The 22,122-nt window shown below is 46.4% G+C and overlaps 1 protein-coding gene across 1 annotated transcript; it reads right to left on the reverse strand.

The window, feature by feature from the left end:
• Positions 1-2,636: 2,636 nt before the first annotated feature.
• On the reverse strand, positions 2,637-21,028 carry MUC13 (mucin 13, cell surface associated). The gene is made up of 15 exons (XM_050900051.1): positions 20,913-21,028; positions 20,772-20,828; positions 19,569-19,625; positions 18,365-18,421; positions 17,162-17,187; positions 15,626-15,745; positions 14,587-14,693; positions 12,910-12,968; positions 11,364-11,509; positions 9,917-10,042; positions 8,662-8,773; positions 7,525-7,562; positions 5,227-5,314; positions 3,936-4,143; positions 2,637-2,687 (listed from the first exon to the last, which is right to left on the reverse strand). The coding sequence occupies exons 1-15, from the start codon at positions 21,026-21,028 to the stop codon at positions 2,637-2,639; spliced, it is 1,368 nt and encodes a 455-aa protein (XP_050756008.1).
• Between the last annotated feature and the right edge of the window lie 1,094 nt (positions 21,029-22,122).

Consider the following 22,122-nt stretch of genomic DNA (forward strand, 5'->3'; position numbering starts at 1 on the left):
TTGTGAAAGAAGAAGAGATAACACTTAAAAGCCTTTTCCTGTGCCTCTATAGCAGGCTACTGTTACCTGTATTTTAAGGATCCTCTGCACTAAGCTGATGGAACCAGGCAATTTACTTCAATGAAAGACCGTGATGCATGGGCTGTTACTCTTGATATAGAGAAATCCTTTTATTAGATTCCACGTAACCCCAAGTTTCAGTCTGCCATACAAAGAACGGGAGGAGGGGGTATCCAAGCAAGAGCAGCTGGCTGAACACAGCAGAAGTCCACACGGAGCTTCATGACTTTTTGCCATTTGTTCTGCCTGTATCCCACCCATTTGTTAGTGTCTCACCCCGTGCAAACTCCCCAGAGTGTTCTGCTGGCAGCAGAACCTTTTCCTGCTGCTGAAAAATCAGGAAAAAGGGGAAAAGAAAAGGGCTTAGCAGAGGGATTAGAAGCAGGGAGCATCTCCTTCACCCAGGGAATGGTGGGGACATACAAGGTTCTAAGAAAAAGAAGGGGGCAGCAGGCATGGGGGCCCATACATTAATGAAACTGCTGGGTTTGGGAGCTGGTCCCCTTGTAGGGCTTTTCTAGCTGGAGGAAGGATGGGGCCTCTCTGCCTCTTGTGCTAAGGGTAGCCACCATGCCTTGCTTTGCTCCTCACAGGTGAGTACTCTCAGAGGAACAGTCAAGAAAATAAGCCCAAATCTCTACCATCCTTTGAATAAGGTACCATGAATAGCTAAATCCAGCTAGCCCTGCTCACATGGAGTAAAGGTCGCCTTATGCATGTTGAGAAGCACACAGCCAGTGGAGGGTGGCTAAGGCCACCAGAACCTGGCCTCCTACAGACACCTGCCAACAGCAGGCACTGTGCAGCCAGGTGACAGCAGCAAAGGGGACAGGAGTCAACTGGAAGAAAGAAACAGTGAAAACTCAGGAAAACAACAGAGAGAAAATGGCACCTTTTCTCACCAGGCTAATTCTGAGCCACTGCTCATTGCAGGCAGTTCAGAGAAAGCAGGGTCTATCTTCTTTTGCTAGAGAAGCCGCATGAGAAAGATCAGGATTGTTTAGGTCCCAGTTTTCAACCACAGAACTGTCAAGTGGGAGCTGGTTTTGATCACCAAGAGCACTGGAACAACCTGTCTGCATGCACATCCTGGTAACCTCTACAGCCACATACAATGTTCTCTACTACTGGCCCTCAAACTTGTCATTTAAGCTGAAAGACACTTCTTTTTTTTATTTGTGTGACATTAACAGACCCATACGCAGAAAGCTGCCATCACAGAGAGCAGCTTGTCCAGTGTTTTCAAAGGAGACCCAGCTGCACTAACTACCCAGTTCCCACCAAAAGCAATCACAGAAAATTGGTGCCAGCCTTACAACAATAAACATTTTAGCTTCATTAAGATTTAATAATATTTCTGATCAGAACATCTGAGTGAAAGCAGGGTGCTGATGCAACCAGTCTGTGCACACTTGCGTCTAAACTCTGCACAAGTTTTAACATAAAATAGTCTCTGGAGTTGTTAAAAAAAACCCACACCACTGGGCAGCAACATAAGAAAGCCTTGGTACTGAGAAACAATAATGTTTAATAGGACAAGTTAATCTGCACATATAAAAACCAAAACACAAAATATAACATGGAATTAAATGATGGTGTAAATGAAATTAACCTATAAATATATGTACATATTTGTGAATATATATATATTTTGTATATATAAGGAAATGTTAATGCTAGTCAATAGATAATGCACACTCAGTAAACTACGGTAAAATGTGGATTCTTTTACAGACAGATTTATTGAGTGTATGTAAGAAATGAAAAAACCCCCAACCTTAAGATCATTCAATCAAAACATAAAGAGTGCAAGAGAAAAAAAAATGCTAGCACTTTCCACAGGAGCTGAGAATGTAAAACCAATGTAGTTGTGCAAGATGGAGAACAATAGTGTTTATTTGAAGATATTGTTTCTTGCCATTTTATTGGGAAGGAAGGCTGCATAAAAGGTCAGACAAGTACCATTGTCTCACACAATGCATGTCAGCAGAGATCTGAACAGCATGCTTTCAGGTAGGAAATATTGGGGGGTTGAGGAGGGGAAAAAGACTGTATCTGATATAGTAAAGAGAAACAGGTTACGTTCTCATGAAGAACAGTTTTGATTTGCCCAAAGCCATACAGGCTGCCTGTAGCTGAAATGGAGTGAGCACAAATACAGGCAAAGCTCTGGGTGCTGACACTTTTCAGCATCACACATATTGCCTGGACCTTTTCAGTTCTTCTTCCAGAAGAACTGAAAAACAGCAGGGTTAAAATCCTGGTGTCTTGTCTACACTCACTCTCTTGCCAATGTACTGGCCTCCTGAAAGAAGTCTAATGTTTATTGGAGCCCATTAGTTCTTTTAAAAGTCCTCTTCTTCTCCCTACCGTCTCCTTCATTTTTCCCTTATTTCAGAGAGTTGTCCATGATCTCTTTCAAGCAGGGGTCTTCCTTTAGAAAATCTTCAGAGAATCTGGGGTTATGGACTTTGTTGTCTCTTCTGCTGAAGTAAGTGCATTGGTGAGAGGCTGTGAAACTCTTTGGTCTGACCCGTTGTCGCAGTGGTCGTCCATCCTTCTGCCGCTCTGGTTGCTTAGTATCTCTTCTGCATCCTAAAGCCCTCAGGCTCCCGTGATATTTCGTACTACAGAGAATTTGGACAAGAAAAGAAAAGAAAAAAATAAAGAGTAGCTCTGGGTCAGAAAGCTCCTTTCTCAGAATAGTTCAGCATGTAGCACACTGCACATGATAGGCCTCTCTCTGACACATCAGCCCTCAAGGAAAACCAAACAGGCAGATTTTCATCAGTGAAAAGTTGACATCTTTGGAAAGTAAGAAATGCCAAAATCCATGTGAATCTGATCAATCAACTAACTAAATAGATGTTTTTCTTCTCTTAATTGGCAGCTTTTTAAAAGCAGGGTTTTTTTTTAAACTTCAGGTTTCTGCGTTGCTTCTATAACGGTTTAGGCCTCAATTCTGCAAAACACTTAAATGTATTACAATTAAACAGATTTTCTTCACTAAACAGGGGTGGTTTCTTGCACCACAGAGGTGGAGCTAAAATGCTATTTAAACGAGATTTGAATGGACAGTATGCTTCCTAGTTACTCGATGCGTGCAGAACCCAGCAAATCAATCATATCACAGTGTAGCACTTCTCAAGCCTCTGCTCCCTCCGCAGCTCCCTTGCAGAGTTCAAGGATAAAACAGGCAGTTTTTTCAGGACACACCTTCCAGGTAATGACACGCCTCTGCTGAACAGGCTCCCCTGGGCTGTATCAATGCAAAAGCTCTGCTAGCTTCTTCGTGGCACTTTACACTTACCCCTTTGCAATGCTGCAGCAACTGCAGAGGCTCTTGCTGTGAACTAGGCAGCGGCAGAGCGGGTGGGAGGACACCGACCCTCGGGGCAGCTGTGCCAGCTTAAGCTGACTGTGAATCTTGCATCAGGCTGCAACTGGGAAGTGCCACTGCGGCACCTATTGACACTACAACTGGCTCAAAAGAAGTACAGGCTGTGACAGCCTGTGATGCTTGCATGCACGCCTGTGCTGAAGGTTGTGTTCGGTCAATGCAGACAAATGTCCTACGACACAGAAGACCACTGGGCAGCCAAACTATTGCTTTGACCCTTGCTTTTCACATATCCCTCCTGTGACTCAAGGATGACTACTGGGGCTTTAAAAGGTCTTCATAAGATGAGTGCTGATCCCTGTATTAAGGGAAATTTTTTCAGCTGTAGCTACAGTTCTTTGGTTGCCTTTATACCATTTTGGCCTTCTAGATCAAGGGAGGATGGACAGAATGGAGTTTAGGTTCCAACAATGTCTGTAGCCCACAACACTACAGTTCAGGAACACAATTCCCGTAGGCCTGTGTGAACACTTACCAAATCAACATAATCCCTCTCTGGAAAACGACCTCTATTTGCGGAACACATCTCATATGGGTTGTTTGGCTGATATCCTGGGTTCGCATGGCCAGAAGAGGTCTGGACTCTGGGGAACATCGTGGTCTGTCTGTCATCAGAGGTATTTGGGCTTGAATATCTTGACTTCATCAGGCTCTTCTTCTCTGGATCTTGGTTGTGTTTGGCTCTTCAGAGGAAATGGAAGAACAAAGGACGTCTTAAAAGACATTCTAGTGTGCCTTACTTATTGGGTAAGTCCAACTTATTGAGTTGTCCACTCCCACCTTATTTTGAATGCTCAGCCCTGTTCTGAAACATGCAACAGATTTTTCTAGCATACCTATTGCAAAACCCTTGTTATCAATGATAGGGTACAAAGTTTGGCATCTCTTATCACATATGGGGCTAAGCTGCTAGGAGAGACAGAGGGGGACTTTGGCCTCTTTCAACTAGTTCCTAGAGTGAAGGAGTTTCCTTAACCACCACTAGCTCTAACTGACTGTTCAGAGGAAGAAATGAGGCATTCATTAGGCCCAGTTAAGAAAAGTTGCCCTCGTGCCTGCAGCCAAAGCTGGACACTCAAATGATGCATTTGAATTGTCTGTGATCAGAAGTCCATACATTGCACACACACTCAGCACCAGCTTGTGCACCTGCTGGCAAGCTATGCCTGCTTGTAGGCAGTCTTGTAGGCATCTTTACCTGGGCAGCACTGAGAGCAAAGGCAGAGGATCTGCTTGAGTGTTTCTATATTTTTTGTGTGGCGAGAAGTGAGCAGGTGCAACTGCAATTGGGAATTTGCCAGTACACCAGGAATAGCAAGCTTTAAAGGGATGCTTGGCTGGAAATGCCACTTGTATTGAGCTGAAAGGGCCATGTCAGGCCTTGAGCTGAAGTGCTAGCCAGAAAACTGCAGGGGGTCTGAATGTGGGCCACACAGTCTTCTGATATCAGCATCCTTCTTCAGGATGCTCTCATCCAGATGCCATATCAGCACTGGCTAGGGCAGGATTAGGATTAATGGGTCAGGTGTGTATTTTGAAGACTTGGCTGAAGCTTTCATAGTTGAATTCACAGCAAGAGAAAAAATACTTCTGGGAAGAGCACACAGACAAAACCAAATTCTAGTGGCTACATGACTTAAATGAACTTGTCTGCCCAACTAGGCATGCAACCACATTCGCAGCCCTGCCCCTCTCTAATTTTCTGCTTAGTTCTCTAAAAACATGCAGCAATGCAGCTTCTATTCAATTGTAAGAAATACTCTTACCTTACTGAAACAATAGAGACTGCTATCACTAAACTCAGGATAATGGCTCCAAACACTGTACCCACTATTATAAGGATGAGTTCACTATCTGGAAAAACAAACAAACAAACAAGAAACATCAGTTGAAAACTCATGGTAAACATTGAAAACCAAGTCCCGTCCCTGTCCTCTTACTAAGAAAGAAAGAAAGAAAGAAGGAAGGAAGGAAGGAAGGAAGGAAAGAAAGAAAGAAAGAAAGGAAGGAAGGAAGAAAGAAAGAAAGAAAGAAAGAAAGAAAGAAAGAAAGAAAGAATTATGAAAGAAGATGTTATTCATTTCCATGCTCCTGGTGCTGTCTCAGTACAACTGTCTGTGGACACAGAAAGATGTAAATTAAGGAACAGATCTGCATTAAAGACCGTCTCTTCTGGATGGCTATTTTGATCCCAGCTCAGGTTCCTAATCCCATGCACTGAATGGCTTCACATATAGTTATAGCTGAGGGACAGGAACAACTGGGAGGGTGTAGGGGTTGCTTAAGCTAGTATTGCTGCTAAAATACATAGTTAGGTGTCAAATGGGCTCTTCCCATGCCCTAGGCACATAAGGCATGCTGATTTGAGGTGTCTATTATGTGGCACTATGAACACTGCATAAATATCCCGTATCTGAATAAATGTTTGGCAAAGAAAATTCATTTTCACTGGTCTTGCTGCAGAACCAGCATGACTAAGGGAGGAAGACATGGATTCTGTATATCTTCCTTCAACTGTGAATGGAATTGCTACTAAAACCTAGTCTTAGCTCTGCGTAGCCGTCGTAAGGAAAAAAAAAAGGAGAATTGTGTCCTGCAGGACATAATTTCAAGATAAGGGTGTGAAGAGTAAGACAGTCTCTTGAGCTACCCAACCTCACTGGTGGTACCTACTTGAAGATCCCAGTCTGGATTTATGAGTTTGCCATTTAATACACTGAATGCCTGTACTGGAGATGAGATACACAACATGAAACCACCAACTGTGCCATTACCAGCAGAACAATCCAGCACATTTAATCATAGGAGCATACATCAAGACAACAGGGAATATGATTTCTCAAAAGAACTTTATGCCAAACACATGTAAAGTATCCTTGGTTATTGCTCAGCAAACTTTTTACATCAGTACCTACCAAGTGCCATATGGAGAAGATGAGGCTATTAATGGAGTTTATTATTAGCAGGTCCCAAATTCGTGTTTAAATTCACAATGTGTTGACTTTGTGCCAATTTAGCATTTTCATTTGCTTTATGAAAAAGGCCTTAAAATTCCCAAAACTTTCTCCAGAAAAATATGTCCCATGTGATGAAAAATATCCTTCCTGACAAACATTTACACCTGGCAAGATTCACTGTGCTGCACTACAACTACCATTAGCCAATCTCCAAAACTTTTAGGCAAAACCAGAAGAAAACCCTTGAAGATCTCATAGCTGCAGACACAGGTATGTTAAATATGTATAAGTTTAAGAATGCAGCAGTGTGAGACTCCAAAGGGCCACATGAGGATATACATTTTGCTCAAATAAAGCCAAAGGAGTTGTGAGAAGTGAAGAGCCGTAACTGTTTGTTTTTCAACCTGCCTTTGCATTAGATGTTCTGAGTTTAGGCACATGCGAACACTAGAAGGCATGAAGAATGTCTTCTCCTAATCTATATGATGGTGGAAACTGGAGAACGTGCAGCAACAGCTGCAAAACTGACTCAGAAAAGGGAAAAAGCTTTGGAAGGCCTGGTTAGCTTGTCCGGATGATTACAATTATGTGATAACACAGTTGGCACCATCATCTCTTCACTGGTATAGAGTACTAGACACTATGCAGTGCTTGCAAGGTAAAGCACAAACAAGAACCAGTGGTTGGATATTAAAACAGAAACATTTCAAATGAGAGTAACCCACTGATGTTTTAATAGAGGGAGTGATTAATTACAGGAGGAACTAACTCATTAGCGGTGCTGAGTTCAGCATTGCATGTCTTTAGATGAGGACTAAACGCTTTTCTGTTAAATAACCTGGTTTTTTGACTAAAAACTAACAGGCTTAATGCAGAGGTCATTAGAGGAAATGCCACTGTCTGTCTGAACAAGAGTTTCAAGAAGGATTTTTCCTTCCAGGTAACAGTGGAATTTCACTCATTTTTTTCTAACATTTTCCTGCTATCTGTACAGGATGATGGCACCCCTAAAGGCTGCTACTTGTTAGTTTTGTTATCTCAGGCAGATTAAACATTACCAGATATTTTTCCATGCTATAATTAAAAACCAGAAATTCTTGTACTTACTGTTCTTGCAGTTCTCCCCAGAGTAGCCCACTGGACAACTACATGAGAGAAAAAAGAAAAAAGGGGAAAGAAAGAAAAGAAAGATAATGTCTTTAAGCAGATGATCACAAAACAATAGTATATTTCCACCTTTTATCAGCAATTTCTCCACAAGGTGTGTTCATTACAGGTTTCCTCTTTCATGCTAACTTAATATTGAATTCTTTAGTTTCATTGTTAGAGTAAAACAGTCTGAGATTTTCAGAATGGTTGGTGAGCTGGGCACTCAAAGTTTCAGGTTCTCAGCCTGAAAAATGTTAAAAGGGACTAATTTCTCCAAAGAACTAAGCCCTATAGCTCTGAGCCACTTGGAGTTGCTACCCACTGTCTTTATCAAAAGCCTCAATGTAAGGTCTATAAGGACTGGCAGCTCTTTATCTTCCTCCCATACTAGTTTCTTACACTTAAAGTATATCGACTTTATGGTAAGAAGTGTTCACTGTGTAGCAGTGAACTACAAAATAGCATAACTACAAAACGAGCTGAATTAATGGATATGGGGAGTAAGGTCCCTCTGCTTATCCACGGGAGCAGAGCACAACCAGTCACTTAGCTTCACCAGCAAACACCACTGCTCTGTTCTGATCCTGAGCTGACAGAAAAACCCACACAGAGAAAACCAAGACAAAATAACATAGGTCTGAAAGTTATCAGGAAACAGAGTGCCCACTGATATCAGTGGAAACTTTCGAGGGATTTGAGGCAAGTCTTGCTCTAATGCCTGTTGCTTACTAAATGCTTCAGCACACCAGTTCCCATGGCTCGATTACTCTGAAGGAATAGTTTATGTTTATGTGGGCAACCCACAAAATAAGTGTGAAGTAGTTTATCCTCTTCACTGACTCACAGATGACCTTGGATCTCCTTGCCTTTCCTCTGAGGTATTATGAGTGCACACCAACGGCTAGTGCCAAGCAGTTAAAATGCCATAACTTGTGACACCATGGGAATTTGTCCACCTGCTAACCACCTTAGGCACTTCTCTGATTCACACAGCTGCAGCCTGTTCTTCTAGACTGAGGGTGACCCTGTGTTAGATGTTCTTCTCCCCTATCTTTGCCCAGAACACAGGAACACAAGAAAAAGCTGAGTACTCACGATACACATTTGCCATTCTTGTTTTTAAAGTTAGGCATGCATTTGCATGTTGGAGCCCCATTTTCTTTTGCACAGTACTTGTTCTCTTCTGCAGAACAGTCTTTACTGCAATCTGTATTTTCAGAGGGAAAAAATACAGAGTGAATTGAAGAGAGCCCCCAAAAAATCAACATTGGAGAAAATCCACACGCTCCCTTTTTTTTTTATTGCACTGTAAACACACACAACTTTGTTGTGCTTCAGAGCATCAGAATCGTTTTTTTAGGGCTATACCAATATAGAACAGAAACTGAAATACAAAATCACAAAATTAGAAGTGAACAGTCTTTGTTTAAAACCATCCAGCTCCATCAGAATGGAAATCTAGCTAGGCTGCATCTTACATAGGCAAGCAATGACCTGCAGTTTGATCTCACAGTAGATGATTTGTATTGCAACTTATCTAAAACTGGATCAGATTTAGACAGGTTAGGGGCCACAAAGGCCTACACTGGATCACATCTCACTGGCCTTTATTGTAGTCAGCTTTTGTGAGTGCTTGCAATATTTGTTGTTTTTCTTAAAATCTCGTATCTTAGACTTTTTTTCTGTAGTGCAAAAATTTTAGTTTTCATAAGAAGAAAATAAGGTACATCTCAGGGCTGTGGAGGATAGCTAAAAATATAAACAGAGTACTCATTAAAAGATTCAAAACCAGCAAGCAAATAAAACCCCAACAACTAACAGTTCCTAAAAATCACATAAATCATTCTTCCAACAAAACCTGTCTAAACACAGCTAATGTAATCCTAGAACTACCAACAAGGGACAGAGCTTTAACAGATAGTTGTAGTGTGTCATGAGACTTCCAGTTCTGTCAGTGTCCTCATAGCTGCCTCCAGGTAGCATGTAGAATTTATTCCCAAAATGTGTTCTAGCAGAGAAGGCTGTGAATATAGGATTCAATTTGTTCCATCCTTTACCTATTTAGGTTTCAATTCTTACCAAGAGTTTAACAACGCATTTAAAGAGTGGCCCACTCACTGGTTTCAGTGATAATTTTCTCAGGCTTTAGTATTTTATTCTACTGGAATAGAATTATGGCTATGTTTAAAGTGAAATGTGAGAATGTGTTTCTATGGCTTTCTTAGTAAGACACACATTCCCTGATTTTTAGAGGTCAGCACATTTGCGGAGTGCCCTTTTCAAAAAGGGACTGAGACAGGGAATAACCAGGTCAGCCTTTCAGGGATAGATAAAGTAGCAAGGTTCTTACCTGAACAAGAACGATCATCCCATTCTGTCTTTACGAAATTACTTTTGCATATGCATTTTGGAAACACATTTTCTTCGCAGTATGTGGTTTGAGCATCACAATTAAAAACAGCACAATAGCTTGTAGCTTTAAAAGAGAAACAGTCAGGAAGCAAACCTGAGTACTAATAATATCATTTCAGAGAAAGCAGTGCACTTGCTCAGTAAATCATAAACCAATTATTTAACAATTCTGAAAAAAACTTGTAAGTCCTTTTTTTGAGACATCAATACTGCAGGCATTTGGACGAGCCCTTTCTTTTCCCTTGCTCTTTACCAGTTAAGATCATGTTTCCATCACATCTTATGACCTTTTGTTTCTCAGCCTCCTACAACTGCCTCCAAACCTTCCTGCCCCCCAGTCCATGAAGAGGGAAATTCTACCCAGAAGTTCATATTCTGAACACTGACTTTCTGACTCACCTTAAAAAAAACTATAGAAAAACCCTAGCACTATTGCCTTAGTTTTTTCTACAACTGAACTGTGAGGCCCAGGTCCTATACAGTTCTACATAGATATAAATATTTATGTGCATGCAGCTCATTTCATGAGCAAAGTTAGTATGCTGTTTGCCCAGCATATTGCTCTTTAGATCCATGTCCCAGTGGTGGGAATGGTTTACAAACCTCAGTGGGTGGCATGCAGTGGAGGGATGTGATTGCACTGGTGCTTCATGAGCTTTCAGGTTTTTTCTATTTCCCCCTCACGTTTAGGACCAGCACACAGGAAATGTCATGATTGAGGTGGATACAGTCACCTTCAGAGACCAAACTCAGGCTATAAGCCATGAAATGGACTCCTTTAATTATTAGCTACGCCTTTTGCGAAAGCTGATTTCAAAATAGGAGCATATTGGAAAAAAAAAAGAGAAAAAAATCCGTATTTTATTTAGAAAATCATTCTCCAAGTATTACACTTTTAGTAACACAAGACTTTACTGATTTAGACCAATGAATCACTTAGCTCAGCAGCTAATCAGTGAGGCCTCATTTCAATTACCACAGCTTATTATGGAAGTAGTAGTCTAAAGAGAGTTTCATCCTATTTTACCAGTAAAATACTGGCTTGTTCTCAGAAGCACACTATATGTCTATATATACTTTGTCCTGATTTTTCCAGACACTTAACACTCAGCAGGTTAAAATCAACATGCTGTTGCTTACTTGGGAATAAGTATTTTCCTTCTCTTCTTTACAGAGGAAGTAGAAAGCCTTAATAAGACAAAAAAAGCCCAGCACTGAATTGTTGAGTCTTCAAAATTACCTGAGATTGAACATTCACCTCCTTAAAATCAACAAGGCTTATGCTATGATGGGCTTTGCTGCACACAGAGATGTTCTAACCAGCTTTGAAGATAGGAACCTCTGTTTCTACTGATTAGTTACTTTCACAGTAAGGAATTACGTACCTCTGTACTGAGAGACATCGGGTGACTTTTTTATTGCATTATTTATTGCAGAAGTGACTGTCTTATTGTCTACAGCTGAGTTCTCCATAAACAGGTTTGTCACTGTTACACTCGTTGAAAGAGAAGCTCTGCTTTCTCTTAGAGGTCTGAAAAGTACAGATAGCATCATTTTAAAATTTCATATAATCCATATGGATAGCAAGCTAGATGCAAAGACAAGAGAAGATTTCTGCCAAACCTCCCTCCCTCCCCTAGCTTCTTTCATCCCACAATGTAGGTAGTTGCTAAGACACCTGAAAATGAGTTCAAGTCTTGCTTAGGAATACATTAATGGCCATCCTTCCAGTAGATCCAGATGTAAATAGGTAGCTGGTAAGCAAAAGCTGTTGGATTTAATGCTAACAACATCACTCCTTTGTGTGCTGTTGGCATGCAACTGATATTTTTTTACTGGGTTAACCTCAAGCTGGCTGCAGTGTGGAGGACCTCATCTGTTAGACCCTAACTTTTACATGCTCGCATCAGCCTGTGGTGTCATCCAGGCATGACGTGGAGAACCCATGCTGAAGCGTGGTGAGGATAATTCAGGGTATGACCGCAATGAATTCAGAAGGGTCTGTTTGCAATGTAGAGGTATCTATGCTAACTGCATGCTAGCTGGGTTGGGTTCACCTGGACAGCAATCTCCCTGGGGTGAGGTGGAGAACAGCAGTGACTACCTTGTTCTTCAGCTGAACTTCGTGCTGCTGGGATATGCACACAAATACCTTTAAGTGGTAGATTGCTGTAGTGCCTTAAGATGTTACTGTGCCCCATGTGTTTGTCACAACTGCTCTGCTGGAAGCTGCTGCCCTCACAACTCTGCTAGAACAACAGTCTGATTAGCTGCTTAATCCATGGGGTTCGCTGAAAGGGTTTACACCACTGTGTGTGCTAGGGAGCACTCACAGAGAAGCTGGCAGAGCTCTGGGGACAGTAACCTGTAACAGGCGAGGATGGGAGGAGAGGGACATCTTACAGTGTCCGCCTAGATCAGCGAAGGACCTATACCCACAGCTACAGTCACCACAGCCCATTCAATAACATCTTTGCTCAGCCTGCCATCAGGAGAGACCAGCAAATGCACAATGAGATGCAGTGGCCTTCTGTAATGAGGGTGTTTCTTAAATTAAACTGAGACTACCAGCTGGACCTGGAGTTAGGAATCTCAGAGTTAACTGTTACAATTGCAGAGACGTGTCATATATCACAGGGGCTGCTAGTTATACCACAGTGCTATGTCCTACACGTGCTAAAAGTGGGACATCCACTGTGGAGCTGTCTCAGCCAGCCCACTTCACAGACATATTGGAAATCCATAGGGCAAAAATGGGGCCAGCATCCCAGAAACTTTAAAAATACAAAAAGAATGTCCTTCTTTAACAGGAGGTATACTGAACTGAACTTATCCTATATCCTTTCTCGAACTGAGTACTCCATGGGAAACAGATTAAAATGGGGTGTGTGGGAAGCATGTACTGTGCAAAAACCAAACTGGCAAACTTACTGAATTTCCACGATGACAGTCTGTCCAAAGGCTGCTATACCTTGGAAGGCATCCTTAAACTAGAAAAGAAAAATGAATTGGAGTTAAAGGCGAGCAGAAATATAGACCAAAATCACATGACCCACTGAGGCTTCAGCTGTAAAGTTTTAATCCAGAACATGCTACTATAGGCACAAATAAAGCAAGCTGATCTGTCTCATCCACCATGCAAGGTCTTGCAGAAGAGGAGCAGTGGGGTGGTGCTGTAGAACAGGGAATACGGGAGCAGTGGAGGGATGGAGAGACATGAGTTGAATGAATGTCAGGCAGTGCATTAGGGTTGACTGGCTGGATAGCTACAGATACGCCCTTGCAGACTCATTGCTTAGAAGGGCGTCTCCGCAGTACCAACCTACGTACAAGTAGAGGGAAGAGAGAGAAGTAGGCATCCTTACAGATGGCATGTGTCCCTAAGATGCAGTGAAGTGGGATCGTCAGGGGTTGATCTTGTGGGGAGAAGCACAGCACTGATGAAAGCACTGGGGGTTGGATGGGATCAGTAGAAAAGTCACTGCTCCCCCTCATCCCGTGTGAAGCAGGGAACAACTGGTGGAGGCAGCTGCCTCCAACTGCCACACAAGCAGGAGGCACCATACGAAAAGGATAAGATGTCTAAGTCAACTGAAATGAAGGATAAGCTATCCTTCTTTGTAATAAAATAAAAATTATTTTCTATGCTATTTTCACTTTTGCATACTATTACACATCTATTCTAGTGCTGCATATCATGCACTTCTGTAGCCATGCCATGAAAAAATGTTGGACAAAAAAACTGAGGAAAATATTTTTTAATGTTCTGGAGGGACAATTTTTGGTTACTTTCTGATAAAACATTCATAGGAAGCAATATAATAACATGAAGAATTTGATAACCATTTTTGATGAATTCTGATTAATATTTGGTGAATATTTTTTGATCAGCTGTCTGGTAGAGTTGCATACCTCTTCTTCCTTACTTCCAGAAAGTGACATAAGCAAATCCACTTGTTTCAACATGGCAGTATAAATTAAACTGTTCATCTTATTTCTGCAGGAAATCCATTACCAGATTTTATCTCTAATCATAGTATGCTCAAAATGTGTAATATTCATTTCACTAATAGCATTCAAATACTAACCCTGGTATGCTTATGGAAGAGGCTTATTATTTAGGTATTTAGACACAGCTGGACAGCCATTCTGAAAAGTTTGTGCTGTGTGGAAACGATAGCTTTCTTTAAAAAAAAAACCAACACGTTCATTTTTACTCATACCACTGAGTATTACTGAGCCCTCAGTAAACAGTGGAGATCTTGGAAAACTTTGCTCAGCCCCATGGTTTCTGGAGAGGGAATGGTGAAAGATACAGAGCAATTTATGTGAGAACTTCCCAGAACAGAAGTGGCACTAAAAATGCAGATATTACTTATTTCAGGTACATCCCTTCACTTCAGCAAGAGCCATGCATGTACTCATCTGAGGGCAAAATTCAAGTCCTTTATGAATAGGTCTAAACCAGTGTGAAGCATTCTTTGAAAGGTAGATTTCTCACGTGAAACTATTCTAGGCTCCACATTAAAGGCAGTGTGTATCCCCTCTGTCTGTATGACATTCAGGATAGCATTAAATATACAGAAAAAAAACCCCATCATCACTCACAAAGGTTGTTATCTTTTGGAACACCTCTTCATACTCCATGGAATTTACACTTTGAACACTATTACTGTAAAATCCTTTCAGTATAATGACCCCTGGGTATATTTGCCCTGGAATAAGAACAAAGAATATTAATTAATTAGAAAGCATTCAAGTAAGTCAGGTTTCACCTTAGTGTTCTCCAGCCTTCAGAGATGGGAAAATACAATGCAGAAATCAATCAGTGATATTTTTCATATACTGGAGGAATCAGTAGGGGACAAATGTTTGCTCAATCAATTCAGCCACAATGGGGGATGTAGTCTGCCTACCTGGGAAGCAGGCAGGATCCTGGGCTCAAACAAACTGGCTAGACTATGAAACTGGATATCATTAAACTGTAAGCATGGCCTGAAGCTAACAATAGACTCCATCTGAGGTGTTACAGCATTTAGTGAGAAAATACCTATATTATGGACTCCAAATTTGCAGCCACTAAGGAGCTAATGTGGTTCACTGTATTTGAGAAAGTGATTCAGTGTCTACCTGCTTCTTTAGGCTCACAAGTAAATTTGAGAATCCTGCTTGCTGGCACTTAAATAAGAAGCCCCATTTGCTCACACACTTGGCCTTCAGTAGCATCTCAGAGATGCATTTCAACAGGACTGTGATGAGTGTTTAGCAATAGGGAAAATCAAGCCAGTTGTTCAGAGGTCTTCATGGATTGGGGCCTTGTTAAATCCTGGCCATTAATATTGATGTCAGGTTTACACTTGTATTTTTTCCTGCTTTTCACTCATTTTAATCTCCAGCACACCTGACAGAGAACTCATCTTCTTTTCCTAGCACATTAACCTCTTTGGCTGTTACTGTTTTGTGAGATAACAATCTAGGTCATTGTAGCAGTGGCTGTCTGCAATGCAAGGCATTATTCAGCAGTCACTTTCCCAGACTGATTGTGTTTTCAATTATAACCTGAGAACAAGGGATACGGGAAGAAAAATTCACCTGAGCAGTTATCTGTGAAGTAACTGAAAATATAGATTGCCCTTCTGCAACTCACCTCTGTGACAATCCTTGTTGCTATAGTAGAATCCATATTGGCACTGGCAGGTAAAGGTGCTATTTAAAGCAATACATTTAGCCAATTTTTCTCCACAAGGGTCTGGGTTGCATGAGTTCCCTGATACAAAGATGAAAGATACTGACGTCAGGATTTCCATGAAATTGCAATAGCAAGTTCAGATATATAAAGTAGTTCATATATTAAATAGTTCATATATACTTCTACTAAAGGAAACTATCAGGTATGTTGTACAGAGTATAGATGCAAGTAAAGAGCAGATGGCTATGTCCTGCTTGCTTAATGTCTGTATAGTAACTGTTTTCCCTACACAACCCAGCAGGATATCACAGTGAGGACACAGAGTAAGGCTGAAATTTATTATCCGCCATACTAAGCATTCACAATTCAACTCTACTTAATACAACTAAAACCAAAACAAACAAACAAACAAAGATATCAAGAGTTGCCAAAATCAGTGACTAAGTTAGAAAAAGGCAGACTACAATAGCCTGTGCATCTTTAATACCACACTGGTATGTACTTGGATTATTATAATACAGTGTCATGGTAGGGTACTTTAATGCAGACACATTAATAAAATGAAGGCTCTCAAGTTAATCATCATAGTATACCTCAACAGATATCAGAGTATGCTGCTAAAGAATTTGTTGCAGGGCTTACAGCTGTCACCAGCTGTCTTTTTTATAGGTATGTTCTTTGCCTAAAATGGTCACAGTTATACTTTCTCTAAGTAATTATATATTCTGTAAGGATTTTAAAGTAGTTTTAAAAATATCTATACATAATTTATTAGTTTAGAAGTAACTAAAAGTTATATTTCAATAAACATTATTATAGGATGGTAATTACAGTCCTTTTCCAAGTCACCAAATTCTGCTTTTCACCCTGCCTGGTTCTGTTCAATAGCTCCATAGGTACGTTCTCAAAGATGAGGCAGAGATTTTCTGTGCAATGGGGAAAAATGCAGTAATCTTCTTTCATCCCCCAAAAAGTAGAAAGGAAAACACTTAATGAAGTTTCATTGCATAGAGGGCTCATCTCCAGATACTGTGTTTCCAGAGGTCCTACTGAAGCCCAATTCTGTTTCTGGAGGAAGAGACCCCAAGCAGAAAGCAATAACACTTGTGAAATCATCCCCAACACTTTCCCCTCACAGGAAAGGCCAGCAGGGAAGAGTGGAGGGGAGACACAGCATTGACTGGGGGCACTTGGTCTCCCCAGGAACATCCCACTGACATGGGGGCTCAGCAGGGCATGGAGGATTCCTGGGAGGAACGGTTCCATGGCCCCCCAGCTACTACAACTAGCACTCAGCGCCATGCTGGTGTGTGCCCCGGCTCCCTCCCTGCCGTGCTCCAAACAGCCGCAGCACCTCTGTCTCCCCTGGGAGAGGAACTCAAGGAAAACCGGGCAGGGGCACTCGTCCCTGCCTGGGGGGGCTGCAGAGCTCCCTGGGACTGAGTTACTCCAGTCTGTCCTCGGAGGGGCTGACTGAGGGCTTTTGCTCCTTACCTGTAGTTGTTGGGTTGTCGTCGTAGCTGTGGCAGCAGTTGTTTCAGTGATCTTTCCTGATGAACGGAAAAGGAGATGGTAGCACTGGTTAGTGTTGTGTGTTGGGAAAGTCTCGGGGAGCTCTGCGTGTGCAGGACAACCCCTGAGAAGGGAAGTGGGGGACCCATGTGGGATGAGCAGCCGCAGCCCCGGGCAGCCTTGCCCTGCCTTTGGGCTCTCCCTGGCCGTGATGCCTGTGTAGTCTGACACGTCCATGGCCCCTTCTCCCCCAGACCCCAGGGCTTGAGCGCGTGCCCCACGCAGGCGGTGTATTGCCCCCAGCTCGGCTGCACTCACTGCCCACAGCCGGCTCAGCCACCGGCACACGCGTCTCTCCTCGCAGGAAAGCTTCCTCCGCCTGCCCAAGGCAGCACCACACGGCCGGGACCGGCTGCCAGAGCAGGTCGAGGGGTGCCATCAGACTGAGTACAGCCAGCACACCCTCCGCTCCCCCACAGTGGCCTTCTCCCCAGGATCATCCCGGTGAAAGTGTGAGGCAGCCGGTCTTTCCAGATGGTGGGCAGGCGTGGTGGGAAAGTGGGGTGCTGGCAGGAAAGATACACTCGTCCAAGCCCACCATGGAGGAACAGCTGAGGGGGTGGGCAGGCTTCCCCTCCTCAGCGTGACTCCAGCAGCAGCTTCGACCCACCTGCATGGGGCCCCCCAGCACCACGCTGGGACAGGGGGCTCGGCCCGCTATGGAGGATTCCTGGGAGGGACCGCTCCGTGGTCCCCGGCCACGGCCCCTGCCACTCAGCCCCATGCTGGCGTGTGCCCCGGCTCCCTCCCTGCCCGTGCTCCAAACAGCCACAGCAACAACTCCCTGCTCGGCCAGGTCACGGGCTTGCCCTGGGCACCTCAGCTGCAGGGATCCTCTTGCACCCGGGACTGGTGCGGGAGGCAAAGGCACCGAGCAGGAAAAGAGCACCCTCTTCAAATCTTCCCCAACACTTTCTCCTTGCAGCAAGGGCCAGCAGGGAAAGAGGGAAGAGTGGAGAGCAGCCACAGCCTTGATCTGGGGACCTCTGTCTCCCCTGGGAGAGGAACTCAAGGAAAACCGGGCAGGGGCACTCGTCCCTGCCTGGGGGGGCTGCAGAGCTCCCTGGGACTGAGTTACTCCAGTCTGTCCTCGGAAGGGGCTGACTGAGGGGTTTTGCTCCTTACCTGTAGTTGCTGGGGTTGTTGTTGTAGCTGTGGCAGTAGTATTTGTAGCATCGTTTCCTGATGAACGGAAAAGGAGATGGTAGCACTGGTTAGTGTTGTGTGTTGGGAAAGTCTCAGGGAGCTCTGCGTGTGCAAGACAACCTCTGAGCAGGGAAGTGGGGGACCCATGTGGGCTGAGCAGCCGCAGCCCCGGGCAGCCTTGCCCTGCCTTTGGGCTCTCCCTGGCCGTGATGCCTGTGTAGTCTGACACGTCCATGGCCCCTTCTCCCCCAGACCCCAGGGCTTGAGCGCGTGCCCCACACAGGCGGTGTATTGCCCCCAGCTCGGCTGCACTCACTGCCCACAGCCGGCTCAGCCACCGGCACACGCGTCTCTCCTCGCAGGAAAGCTTCCTCCGCCTGCCCAAGGCAGCACCACACGGCCGGGACCGGCTGCCAGAGCAGGTCGAGGGGTGCCATCAGACTGAGTACAGCCAGCACACCCTCCGCTCCCCCACAGTGGCCTTCTCCCCAGGATCATCCCGGTGAAAGTGTGAGGCAGCCGGTCTTTCCAGATGGTGGGCAGGCGTGGTGGGAAAGTGGGGTGCTGGCAGGAAAGATACGCTCGTCCAAGCCCACCGTGGAGGAACAGCTGAGGGGGTGGGCAGGCTTCCCCTCCTCAGCGTGACTCCAGCAGCAGCTTCGACCCACCTGCATGGGGCCCTCCAGCACCACGCTGGGACAGGGGGCTCGGCCCGCTATGGAGGATTCCTGGGAGGGACCGCTCCGTGGTCCCCGGCCACGGCCCCTGCCACTCAGCCCCATGCTGGCGTGTGCCCCGGCTCCCTCCCTGCCCGTGCTCCAAACAGCCACAGCAACAACTCCCTGCTCGGCCAGGTCACGGGCTTGCCCTGGGCACCTCAGCTGCAGGGATCCTCTTGCACCCGGGACTGGTGCGGGAGGCAAAGGCACCGAGCAGGAAAAGAGCACCCTCTTCAAATCTTCCCCAACACTTTCTCCTTGCAGCAAGGGCCAGCAGGGAAAGAGGGAAGAGTGGAGAGCAGCCACAGCCTTGATCTGGGGACCTCTGTCTCCCCTGGGAGAGGAACTCAAGGAAAACCGGGCAGGGGCACTCGTCCCTGCCTGGGGGGGCTGCAGAGCTCCCTGGGACTGAGTTACTCCAATCTGTCCTCGGAAGGGGCTGACTGAGGGCTTTTGCTCCTTACCTGTAGTTGTTGGGCTTGTCGTTGTAGCTGTGGCAGTAGTATTTGTAGCATCGTTTCCTGATGAACGGAAAAGGAGATGGTAGCACTGGTTAGTGTTGTGTGTTGGGAAAGTCTCAGGGAGCTCTGCGTGTGCAGGACAACCCCTGAGCAGGGAAGTGGGGGACCCATGTGGGATGAGCAGCCGCAGCCCCGGGCAGCCTTGCCCTGCCTTTGGGCTCTCCCTGGCCGTGATGCCTGTGTAGTCTGACACGTCCATGGCCCTTCTCCCCCAGACCCCAGGGCTTGAGCGCGTGCCCCACGCAGGCGGTGTATTGCCCCCAGCTCGGCTGCACTCACTGCCCACAGCCGGCTCAGCCACCGGCACACGCGTCTCTCCTCGCAGGAAAGCTTCCTCCGCCTGCCCAAGGCAGCACCACACGGCCGGGACCGGCTGCCAGAGCAGGTCGAGGGGTGCCATCAGACTGAGTACAGCCAGCACACCCTCCGCTCCCCCACAGTGGCCTTCTCCCCAGGATCATCCCGGTGAAAGTGTGAGGCAGCCGGTCTTTCCAGATGGTGGGCAGGCGTGGTGGGAAAGTGGGGTGCTGGCAGGAAAGATACGCTCGTCCAAGCCCACCATGGAGGAACAGCTGAGGGGGTGGGCAGGCTTCCCCTCCTCAGCGTGACTCCAGCAGCAGCTTCGACCCACCTGCATGGGGCCCTCCAGCACCACGCTGGGACAGGGGGCCCGGCCCGCTATGGAGGATTCCTGGGAGGGACCGCTCCGTGGTCCCCGGCCACAGCCCCTGCCACTCAGCCCCATGCTGGCGTGTGCCCCGGCTCCCTCCCTGCCCGTGCTCCAAACAGCCACAGCAACAACTCCCTGCTCGGCCCGGTCACGGGCTTGCCCTGGGCACCTCAGCTGCAGAGATCCTCTTGCACCCGGGACTGGTGCGGGAGGCAAAGGCACCGAGCAGGAAAAGAGCACCCTCTTCAAATCTTCCCCAACACTTTCTCCTTGCAGCAAGGGCCAGCAGGGAAAGAGGGAAGAGTGGAGAGCAGTCACAGCCTTGATCTGGGCACCTCTGTCTCCCCTGGGAGAGGAACTCAAGGAAAACCGGGCAGGGGCACTCATCCCTGCCTGGGGGAGCTGCAGAGCTCCCTGGGACTGAGTTACTCCAGTCTGTCCTCGGAAGGGGCTGACTAAGGGCTTTTGCTCCTTACCTGTAGTTGGTGGGGTTGCCGTCGTAGCTGTGGCAGTAGTAGTTGTAGCATTGTTTCCTGATGAACGGAAAAGGAGATGGTAGCACTGGTTAGTGTTGTGTGTTGGGAAAGTCTCGGGGAGCTCTGCGTGTGCAGGACAACCTCTGAGCAGGGAAGTGGGGGACCCGCGTGGGGCTGACCAGCCGCAGCCCCAGGCAGCCTTGCCCTGCCTTTGGGCTCTCCCTGGCCGTGATGCCTGTGTAGTCTGACACGTCCATGGCCCCTTCTCCCCCAGACCCCAGGGCTTGAGCGCGTGCCCCACGCAGGCGGTGTATTGCCCCCAGCTCGGCTGCACTCACTGCCCACAGCCGGCTCAGCCACCGGCACACGCGTCTCTCCTCGCAGGAAAGCTTCCTCCGCTTGCCCAAGGCAGCACCACACGGCCAGGACCGGCTGCCAGAGCAGGTCGAGGGGTGCCATCAGACTGAGTACAGCCAGCACACCCTCCACTCCCCCACAGTGGCCTTCTCCCCAGGATCATCCCGGTGAAAGTGTGAGGCAGCCGGTCTTTCCAGATGGTGGGCAGGCGTGGTGGGAAGGTGGGGTGCTGGCAGGAAGGATGCGCTCGTCCAAGCCCACCGTGGAGGAACAGCTGAGGGGGTGGGCAGGCTTCCCCTCCTCAGCGTGACTCCAGCAGCAGCTTCGACCCACCTGCATGGGGCCCCCCAGCACCACGCTGGGACAGGGGGCCCGGCCCGCTATGGAGGATTCCTGGGAGGGACGACTCTGTGGTCCCCGGCCACAGCCCCTGCCACTCAGCCCCACGCTAGCGTGTGCCCCGGCTCCCTCCCTGCCCGTGCTCCAAACAGCCACAGCAACAACTCCCTGCTCGGCCCGGTCACAGGCTTGCCCTGGGCACCTCAGCTGCAGGGATCCTCTTGCACCCGGGACTGGTGCGGGAGGCAAAGGCACCGAGCAGGAAAAGAGCACCCTCTTCAAATCTTCCCCAACACTTTCTCCTTGCAGCAAGGGCCAGCAGGGAAAGAGGGAAGAGTGGAGAGCAGCCACAGCCTTGATCTGAGGACCTCTGTCTCCCCTGGGAGAGGAACTCAAGGAAAACCGGGCAGGGGCACTCGTCCCTGCCTGGGGGGGCTGCAGAGCTCCCTGGGACTGAGTTACTCCAATCTGTCCTCGGAAGGGGCTGACTGAGGGCTTTTGCTCCTTACCTGTATTTTCAGGGATTGTTGTCTTAGGTGTGGCAGCAGTTGTTTCAGCCGTGTTTCCTGATGAACGGAAAAGGAGATGGTAGCACTGGTTAGTGTTGTGTGTTGGGAAAGTCTCAGGGAGCTCTGCGTGTGCAGGACAACCTCTG

The sequence above is a fragment of the Gymnogyps californianus genome, chromosome 7, assembly GCF_018139145.2.
Source record: "Gymnogyps californianus isolate 813 chromosome 7, ASM1813914v2, whole genome shotgun sequence".
In the NCBI taxonomy this organism is placed as follows: domain Eukaryota; kingdom Metazoa; phylum Chordata; class Aves; order Accipitriformes; family Cathartidae; genus Gymnogyps; species Gymnogyps californianus.

What these genes read in the sequence shown, in the direction of transcription:
- MUC13 (XM_050900051.1), bottom strand. Translation starts at nt 21,028, where the DNA reads ATGGACGTGTCAGACTACACAGGCATCACGGCCAGGGAGAGCCCAAAG. An exon ending in GACAAGCCCAACAACTACAG is followed by an intron (nt 18,422 to 19,568) that starts GTAAGGAGCAAA and finishes TCCGTTCATCAG; the next exon opens with GAAACGATGCTACAAATACT. An exon ending in ACTGTCATCGTGGAAATTCA is followed by an intron (nt 11,510 to 12,909) that starts GTAAGTTTGCCA and finishes TGTACTTTTCAG; the next exon opens with ACCTCTAAGAGAAAGCAGAG.